At 64.6% G+C, this 10,112-nt stretch overlaps 1 protein-coding gene across 1 annotated transcript; it reads right to left on the bottom strand.

Annotated features, from left to right (window-relative positions):
* Positions 1-2,117, bottom strand: LOC128842324 (alpha-2Db adrenergic receptor-like). Its single transcript, XM_054038252.1, has one exon. It carries the CDS (start codon positions 1,553-1,555, stop codon positions 236-238), a length of 1,320 nt encoding a protein of 439 aa, XP_053894227.1. The 5' UTR covers positions 1,556-2,117; the 3' UTR covers positions 1-235.
* Between the last annotated feature and the right edge of the window lie 7,995 nt (positions 2,118-10,112).

The following is a 10,112-nucleotide window of genomic DNA, read 5'->3' as shown; positions in this document are numbered from 1 at the left end:
TGTGATTCAGTCTCTTTTATTCAAATACCCAAAATCTGCATTTTTAAAAATACCTGTAAACTAAAGTTGGCAGCTAGAGTTTCCAGCCCCCCTCTGCTCACAGCCTGGGCCATCCAACCCGTAATCCCAGGTCTCCTAAACCCCAGGCCAGGACACCAGCCCCACACCCAGGCTTGTCTCCTGTGTCATATAGCCCAGCACGGGGGCTGGAGGCCAAGAGCAGTTTGAAATGATCTCAGCCCAGCAGGGGACAGTGGCGCAGGGGCCTTGCTGGGGTCTGGCCTAGTGGGGGAGCGGTGCCAGGGTCCAGCCCAGGGCGGTGGCAGCGCGGGGCCTTGGAGAGGAGCCTGCGGAAGGCTCTGCGGAAGTCCCTGTTGAAGACGGTGTAGATGACTGGGTTGAGGCAGCTGTTGCAGTAGCCAATCCAGAAGAAGACGCTGAAGAGGAGCTTGGAGATGTGGCAGCGGTCCCCGCACAGCGACTCCAGGCTGTAGGTGAAGAAGAAGGGGAACCAGCACAGGACAAAGGCACTGATCACCACGGCCAGGACAAACGTGAACCTGCGCTCCCGCGCCTGCACCAGCCGTCTCCTGGAGATGGACATGCTCTGCTGCTCACTCCACCGCTGGGGGCCTCGAGCCAGTGCCCAGGAAGGCCTCCTGAGCCTTCTCGGGCTGGCAGTGGCGCCGTTGTTCTCCTCCTCTGGCCACTGCCTGCAGAGAGGAGCTGACCCCAGCTTGTGGGCACACTGGCTGCCCTGCTCTGTGCTTGTGTCCTGCTCTGCAGAGCTCCAGGTGGCAGTGGGCAAGCAGGAGCTGGCGCGGGAGGGGCGCTGGGCCATGCCAGGCCTGGCGGAGACGGTGCCGGAGCACCTGTGCTTGGTGATGCGATAAATCCTGCAGTACACCGCGAGCATGATGAAGCAGGGGGCGAAGAAGGAGGCGGTGCAGGAGGCCAGCACGTACCAGGTATTGTTGTTCAGCAGGCATTCCCTGGCCTGCGTCTGGGCCGTGAACAGGGCCGGCACGGAGACCAGGCCAGCGATGGCCCACACGGCACCGATCGTGACCTTGACTCTCCCGGGGCTCCTCTGGAGGTTGAACCTGGTGGCCCTGGTGACAGCCCAGTAGCGGTCCAGGCTGATGGCACACAGGTGCAGAATGGAGGAGGTGCAGAAGAGCACGTCCAGCGCCAGGTAGAAGCTGCACCAGAGGCTGCCGAAGCCCCAGGAGCCCAGCAGCTCATTGGCCAAGGAGAAGGGGATGATGAGGGTGGCCACGAGGATGTCGGCTGAAGCCAGGGACACCAGGAAGAGGTTCTGCGGGGCCTTGAGGGCCCGGCTGGTGAAGACAGCCACCACCACCAGCGTGTTGCCCAGCAGCGTGGCCAGGATGATGGAGAGCACAGCTAGCAGGATGAGCGCCGAGGCCAGAGGGGAGTGTGGGGCCGCCCCTGGCTGCCCTCTGCTGTCGTTTCCAGACGCGTTGAGGGGAGCAGCGGGGGCGCTGACCTTCTCCATCCCAGCTACATTCCCAGGCCAGGCCGGACCCTCCATGCAGGGAGCTGCCCGTGGGAGGGGGCAGCACCGCCCATGCCCGCCTGGCAGGCCCCAGTGTCCTCACCTGCCGACAGCCCTGTGTACGCCAGAGGAACGGGGCCAGCCCAGCGCTGCCTGGGTGCCCAGATGGCGCGGTGCCGCGATCAGATGTCTCCAGTGCCCCAGGGGGAGGGGACGGTCCCAGCACGCAGCAGAGCCGGAGGGGGTCTCACCCAGGCGCTGGAAAGGTCTGTCCTCCCAGGGGCTGCTGCCCCCTTCCTTCCCGTCCCCGCCCGCTGGGGGAGCCGGCGTGCAGCGGGCCAGGGGCGTGCGGAGCCTGGCAGCACTGCTCCAGCACTCAGCAGCCTGGGCTCTGCCCCAGGACGGGAGGGAGGGGCTGACGTGACTGGCTGGAGCCCAAGCAGCTGCCGGCAAGGGGGAGGAAGTTTGCTGCCAACATTTAAAGGGTCCGGGAGTTCCTGCCATGCCCCCTGCCCCCAGGGCACTGGGCCCATACTTGGGGGGAGGGACAGAGCAGGAGGATGATACAGGGGCCTGGGCGGCTTCAGAGGGGGGATGATCCCGGGGGGAGCGCAGTGGGGGGCTAATACCTGAGGTGTGGGGGAGGGGCTCAGGGAATGATACCAGGGAGGAGGGGCCCAGTGGGGGGATGATACTGGGGGAGTGCAGTGGGGGGACAATACCCAAGGGGGAGGGGCCAGTGGGGGGTGCAGCACAGCTGGAAAGGGCCCCAAGGTGGGATTCTGCCTGGCTGACCCCCCATCTCCACACATTGGAGGAGGGTTGCCCAAATGGGGGGCTGGGGGCAGCTGGTCTGGGCTAGGATGAGCGCACACTACCAGGCCTCTGGGGGGAGAGCTGGGGGGGGCACCGGGAGCTGGGGAGGGGGCACGGGGAGCTGGGGAGTGGGTATCGGGAGCTGGGAGCTGGAGAGGGGGCATGGGGAGCCGGGGGGGTCGCGGGGAGCTGGGGTGGGGCCCTTTCCCTGACACTGCGGCATGGGGAGGGCTCGAACTGTTTCCAGGGCAGCTCTCTGCCCAGCACGGGGCTGCTAAGGACCCTGGTCCAGCTGAGGTGCCGGTGTGCGCAGGGCAGGGTGGACCGGGCTCTGTGGCAGCCATACGTGCCAGGCGTGATGGGTGACAGCGAAAGGGTTGAATAGCAGAGGAGAAAGCCCCGCCCCCAGTGGCCGAGGGGGCAGCACCCCTGGCGCCTGGCCCTGCACTGATCGCCCCGGCAGGGAGCGAATAGCGAGGGGAAAACACTGCCAGGCGGCGCCTTTATTTACCCACATTTCACTCCAGACAGGATGGACAGACAGACAGACATCGCCATGGCAACACATGCACCGCGGGCGCTGGTGAGCTACGGGACAGCCTGGGCTCTAGCTCCGGTTAGGTACCACGTCCTGCCACCAGCACGCGGCAGCTCCTGCCCCTCAGGTCTGCTCCGGCTGGGCAGCGCGAGGCGCCGACATGTCCTAAGGGTGCAGAGGAAACAGGCTCAGGGCTGACACAGCCACCTCCATGGGGCAGGCACCCCGGCCACTGTCCACTGCTGGGCCACCCTCAGCCCCCGCCTGGGCCCTGCTCTGCCACCCTCCAGCCAGGTCACCCGGGCCCTGCCCTGCCACCCTCAGCCCCCGCCTGGGCCCTGCTCTGCCACCCTCCAGCCAGGTCACCCGGGCCCTGCCCTGCCCCCCTCAGCCCCCGCCTGGGCCCTGCTCTGCCACCCTCCAGCCAGGCTACCCGGGCCCTGCCATCCTTAGCCCAGGCCCCTCTAGAAGCTCCTGGGCCCTTTCTGGGCTCGGGGTCCTTGAGAGTGCATCCAGACCCATATGAGATTTGCCAGGCACATGGCCCGGGAGCAGGGCCTGAGCTGGGCCTGCCTGGTTCCTGGCCAGGGCAGGCTCCTCAAGGCTAACAGGCAGCAAAGGAGACGGCAGGTACCTGGGAGCCGCTGGTGTCCTCCTGGCTGGGGAGAGACTTCTGGGGTGTGTGGAACGCCTGGGAAGAGAGCACAGTGCACACAGCACAGGCCTCAGAGCCAGCGCCAGCCCGCGGGCAGGGAGAACCATCCTGACCTGGTGTGGGTCCTCAAAGCCCCCCCCCCCCCCACCATGGAGAACCAGCCCGACCCAGTGTGGGTCCTCAGAGCTCCCCCCGGAGAACCAGCCCGACTCGGTGTGGGTCCTCAGAGCTCCCGCCCCGGGAGAACCAGCCCGTCCCGGTGTGGGTCCTCAGACCTCCCCCCCGGAGAACCATCCTGACCCGGTGTGGGTCCTCAAAGCTCCCCCCCCACCATGGAGAACCAGCCCAACCCAGTGTGGGTCCTCAGAGCTCCCCCCCCACCATGGAGAACCAGCCCGACCCAGTGTGGGTCCTCAGAGCTCCTGCCCCGGGAGAACCAGCCCAACTCCCATGGAGAACCAGCCCGTCCCGGTGTGGGTCCTCAGAGCCACCCCCCCCACCATGGAGAACCATCCTGACCCGGTGTGGGTCCTCAAAGCCCCCCCCCCCCCCATGGAGAACCAGCTCGACCCAGTGTGGGTCCTCAGAGCTCCTCCCGCCCCCGGAGAACCAGCCCGACTCGGTGTGGGTCCTCAAAGCCCCCCCACCCACACCATGGAGAACCAGCCCAACTCCCATGGAGAACCAGCCCGTCCCAGTGTGGGTCCTCAGAGCCTCCCCCACCCCCCCGGAGAACCAGCCCATCCCAGTGTGGGTCCTCAGAGCTCCCCCCCACCCCGGAGAACCAGCCCAACTCCCATGGAGAACCAGCCCGTCCCGGTGTGGGTCCTCAGAGCCTCTCCCACCCCCCCGGAAAACCAACCCGTCCCAGTGTTGGTCCTCAGAGCTCCCCTCCCCCCGGAGAACCAGCCTGACTCGGTGTGGGTCCTCAGAGGCCCCCCCCATGGAGAACCAGCCCGTCCTGGTGTGGGTCCTCAGAGCCTCCCCACCCCCCCGGAGAACCAGCCCGACCCAGTGTGGATCCTCACTCAGAGCCCCCCCGACCCGTTCAGAGCCCCCCTCCCCCTCCGAGAACAAGCCCTGCCTGGGCATGGGGTCCCTGCTCAGAACCCCTCCCACCCCTCAGCATCCCATCAGGGCTGGTTACCTTCTTGGCGGCCTGGATCTCCTCCGTGGACTTGGACCGGCCTTTCCCGGCCTGCTTCTGGGGGGAGCTGGACGGCTGCTGGGGACACAGGAAGGTCCCGTGTCTTACAGGGGGGAACACTCATCCCACAGGACCCTCAGCCGGCCCTGGCTGGCCTGGCCCAAGCGTCGCTGCACAGGGAGGCCTGGCCACATGGCGGAATCGGCAACTGGCTCCAGGTGCAGGTGGCTCGGGCGGGCACCGGCTGTCAGGGCCCCTTTCAACCAGCACTGCTGCTCCTGCAGTCACACTGGGCTGGGTGCCTTGTACAGAGCATTGTGGAGCACTCAGCAGCCATCCCATAATCCGCCCGCAGCAGCTGGCAGCACCAGGGACAAGCAGTGTGCACCTTAGGGCACTGGGGTCAGCGCTGACCTTGGGGGGCCCTGCTCCCTCCACTGGAGCCCTGTGACGTTACACCCCATATTCTTCATAGAAATATTCTCATGATACGAATATGGCATAACTAAGATATGTTTTATACTAGATAGGTCATGTGAGGTATCATTGGAAAGTTATGATTGACTGTATACGTTTATCCAGTGTGTCTGCATGTCTAATTTCTGTATCTAAAGTTAGGAATATTGTCTATGTAACAATTAAAACGGTGTGCTCGGGAAACTGTCACCAGACAGTAAGCAATCAGCCTTAATGGACCATTAGGAAAAGACAATGAGTCTTCGAAGATGTGGATCCCCCATCTTCCCAGGAGTTCCTTCCCTGCAAATAAACCTTGTCTCATGGTTGCTCTGACACCTTGGACACTACTGGTACTTTTCCACTGGAAACAAAGGCTTCCCGCCTTATGTACATTCTATTTAAAGCTGGGAAGCAAGGCATTCAGGGCTCTCCATTTGCCTCCCCTCCAGAGAAGAAAGATTGCTGAAGGCTCCTGCAGAAACCAAGGGACTAAGCAATGCTATGGGAAGGCAAGGGATGAGTCCAGGGATCTCTAGCCTGTAAAGAGACATAACTGGAATTCTGAGCTGCAGAAACTCTACAACCTTCCTAAACAACACTTAGGGCGAGAAGTTACTATGTGTGACCTGTTTCTGTAGCGTATTAAGCTTAGTTTGTGTGTTTTGTTTTATTTACTCAGTAATCTGCTTTGTTCTGTTTGCCTTCCCTTATAATCACTTAAAATGTACCTTTTGTAGTTAATAAACTTATTTCTTGTGCATTTCAAAACCCAGTTTGTGCCATTCATACCTGAGGAGGGAAAAAGCGAGGGGGAGATTTTTATGAGCTTGCATTGTGCAGATCTCTCTGTACAGCACAAGACAATATTATTCTGGGTTTACACCCCAAAGGAGGTGTGCACATGAGTGCTGGATAAATCCCCGAGCTGAATCTTCCCACACAGAGTTGATTTCAGTCTGTGTCTGCAGCTGGCTGTGGCCTTACCGGTGTGTGTCTTGGCACAGCAAGGACAGGGTGAGGAAACCCAGGCTGGTGGAACAGGCGGACGCAGTGGGACCCCAGCACATCAGGTGGCATCCCAGACACAGGGTCCAACCCGTCACCCCCCCACACACTGCAGCTGGGCTGCGCTGCTGCTAGAATCCCATGCTCCTTCTCCCGCAAAAGCCCAGCCTGGGTCCAGGGCCTGATGGGTGCTGCGGCGACCTCTGCCAGGCTCCCCCCCGCCTGTGGTACCTTTGTGCCGGGCTCCATGGCTCCCTGCTCCCCAGCTGCACTGAGGGCTCACTCTGGCGCAGCAGAAGGCGCTGTCCCGGGGTCCTGCAGGAGAAAGGCCTGTCATGGGACTAGCAGAGACTGCCGGCTCTCCCTGCTCCCAGCTGTCTGCCCGTCTGGCCTTGTGGGCGAGGGACCGAGTCGGGCTCAGGGACCCAGTTCAGTTCCCAGCTCCACCACAGATTGCGCGACCTTGGGCCAGTCCCTGGACGTGTCTGGGCTCAGCTCCTGTCCTGTGACAGCGAGATGATAACCAGCTCATGTGTGTCAACTGCAGGGCAATGCTGCCGAGGCAGGGCCTGCCTCCCTGCACCCAGGCACCGCCACAATCCAAGCAAGGACAGCCCAGCCGCTGAAGGGTTCCAGGGAATGCACCTGGCCTGGAGGCCAGCAGCACAGAGGGAGCCCAGCTGTGGGGCCGGACAGAGCTGCTCGGACCACAGGGCGGGGACAGGGTGTTTCTGATCAGCAAGTGGGCCCCCGTGCCTCGGGGGGAGGGGGAGGGGGAGGGCAGGAACTCCCAGCCAGCCCTGCCCCCCGTTCCATCCGCCTGACAGGATGGCCTGGCGCTCCCAGCGCACAGCAATCTGGCGAGCAGCGCAGCCGGGAGTAATCTGCACTGTCCTTGGTCCTACCCGGCCCCCATGTTCCTGGCTCCCGGCCGAGGCTGTTCGCTGCGGGTGAGCCTGGCCCAGGGACAGCTGCCGCATGGTACCGTGGAGGCCATCGCCATGGGGATAAGGAGAGCTTGCCAGGGCGACTCTGCCTGGTACCTAGGCCCAGGAGGGCACAGCAGGATGGGGCGAGCCCAGATCCCACCGTGGGGGAACCAGACCCCGTCAGCCTGCAGAGCTAGTGGGATACCCAGGGTGAGTTAATCCCTCCCTCCCCCATTTCCCCAACCTTTGGCACTAGGCCATGGCATGCCCGGGGCACTGCCGCGCTACCCTCACTGGCTCGTGGACCTGTCCCACAAGTGCCCTGGGGAGGTGGGCGGATCAGATGCCCCCCAGGATCCCAGGAATGTCACTGCAGATTGGCAGCAACACCCCACAAAGTGCCCCCCCTCCCGCCAGCTCCACGGGGAGAACTGAGCTGCCCCAGGACCTGCCCAGTCCAGGCGGGTGCCAGGCTGAGGGGCCCTTGCACAGAGCAAGGGGGAGGCAGCCTCAGGACCAGAGCGCCTGGTCAGTGAGAAAACAGGTTCATCGCCCATGTCCCAGCCATGGTGTCCTCCCCACTCACTCACCCCTGCTGGGTGCCTGTTCCAAGCTGCTCTAGGCTGGCAGGGCAGCCCTGTCCCCCATGCCTGCACACCCCACCAGCCAGCAGCGCCAGCCTCTCCAATGCTCCGGTGCAGCCTGGTGCCCGCTGCGTGGCATGGGGCACGTTGGCTGGGGGGCTCAGCACAGAGCAGCGCCATTGCTGTGAATATAGGACCCACCCAGACTCTCTCTCCTGCTTCTCGGGGGCAGAGCAAAGGGTCAATATGCAGTCCCTGCCCCAGGAATGAGGCTGCAGCTGCCTCTGGGCTGGAACACAGCGGTTCCTGGTCAGCACATGGGACTGTGCTCAGCCGCTTAGGCCGGAAGTGAAGTTGAAATCTACATGGAGAATGGACGGTAGAATAAGCCCCCACCTCCTGCAAACTCCTTCCCCACCCCGGCCAGGCACCACAGAACCCCCTAGCACCGCCCTGGGGCCCTGGGACAGACCCCACCCCACTCCCTGCAGCAGAGCGCCCCCTAGCACCGCCCTGGGGAACAGGGACAGACCCCACCCCGCTCCCTGCAGCACAGCGCCCCCTAGCACCGCCCTGGGGAACAGGGACAGACCCTGCCCCGCTCCCTGCACCGCAGCACCCCCTAGCACCGCCCTGGGGAACAGGGACAGACCCCACCCCGCTCCCTGGCCCTGCTCCCTGCAGCAGAGCGCCCCCTAGCACCGCCCTGGGGCCCTGGGACAGACCCCGCCCCGCTCCCTGCAGCACAGCGCCCCCTAGCACTGCCCTGGGGAACAGGGACAGACCCCACCCTGCTCCCTGCAGCACAGCGCCCCCTAGCACCGCCCTGGGGAACAGGGACAGACCCCACCCTGCTCCCTGCAGCACAGCGCCCCCTAGCACCGCCCTGGGACAGACCCCGCCCAGCTCCCTGCAGCACAGCGCCCCCTAGCACCGCCCTGGGACAGACCCCGCCCAGCTCCCTGCAGCACAGCGCCCCCTAGCACCGCCCTGGGGAACAGGGACAGACCCCACCCTGCTCCCTGCAGCACAGCGCCCCCTAGCACCGCCCTGGGGCCCTGGGACAGACCCCGCCCCGCTCCCTGCACCGCAGCACCCCCTAGCACCGCCCTGGGGAACAGGGACAGACCCTGCCCCGCTCCCTGAAGCACAGCGCCCCCTAGCACCGCCCTGGGGAACAGGGACAGACCCCACCCCGCTCCCTGCAGCACAGCGCCCCCTAGCACCGCCCTGGGGCCCTGGGACAGACCCCGCCCCGCTCCCTGCACCGCAGCACCCCCTAGCACCGCCCTGGGGAACAGGGACAGACCCTGCCCCGCTCCCTGCAGCACAGCGCCCCCTAGCACCGCCCTGGGACAGACCCCACCCCACTCCCTGCACCACAGCACCCCCTAGCACCGCCCTGGGTCACTGGAGATGTGCTGAGGAGGGGAACGTGCCCTCTCGTGAAACTCTCAACAGCCCAGCTCTTTGCAGTATCACCTGTGTGTTCTCTGCTGCCCCTTGCCCCTCTGCATGGCCAGTCACACCCCCACCCCTGCCTACCGGACCGGCCGTAATCCCTGGGCTGTGCAGCGGGCTGCAGGCGGCTGGTTGCCTCTCCCACTCCCCATTCACACCAGCCCGATGAGGTGCTGTCACATGCAGACGAGGGCAGCCAATGTGGAGCAGCCACGTCCTTAGCCGTCCTTCGCATGCAAAGCAGCCCCGCAGCCAGCAAGCTGGCCTGGCCTGGGGGACTCTGGGCTCCCCTCGCAGCCCCACACCAGGGCCGGCTCCCGGCACCAGCCTGGCAAGCAGGTGCTTGGGGCGGCCGCTCCAGAGAGGGGCGGCACGTCCAGCTATTCGGTGGCAATTCAGGGGACGGTCCCTCACTCCTGCTGGGAGCAAAGGGCCTCTCTCCGAATTGCCGCTGCAGATCGCGAGCGCAGCTTTTTTTTTTTTTTTGTCTGCTTGGGGCGGTCAAAACCCTGGAGCTGGCCCTGCCCATATCTGCCCCCAGCCCCCCATTGGGCATGGGGTCCAGCTCCCAGGAGATGCCGCCCGTCCAGCCAGACTGGGCACTGGGGACTCCTGGAGCCTGGGGCTAGCGCACGGGCTCTCACTTGCTGCAGCCCTGGAGCAGCTGAGGGTTTGGGGTTTGCTTACCCGCACTTCTGCAGCTAAACGGGGGCAGCTGTCTGGCAGAGACCCCAGTGAGGCGCACCTAAGGGCCACCCTAGGGATGCTGCTCCTGCCCTAACCCTCCCCATCCTCCTCGTCCTGACGCGCCACCAGCCACCATCTCCCTCCTCACTGGCAGGTTACCCCAGGGAGCCTCCTCCCGCAGGGAGCTGCCAACTCTCCACAGCCCCCTGTGCGCAGACATAGGCAGTGCTGGTCTGGGGGTGCAGGCTTCCATCCCCCCGTTGTCCCCATGGCGAGGACTGGTGACAGAAGCAGAGGCACTGGGCCACGCAA

This window comes from Malaclemys terrapin, chromosome 8 (assembly GCF_027887155.1).
Source record: "Malaclemys terrapin pileata isolate rMalTer1 chromosome 8, rMalTer1.hap1, whole genome shotgun sequence".
NCBI lineage: Eukaryota > Metazoa > Chordata > Testudines > Emydidae > Malaclemys > Malaclemys terrapin.
This window is presented reverse-complemented; position numbering and strand designations above follow the sequence as displayed.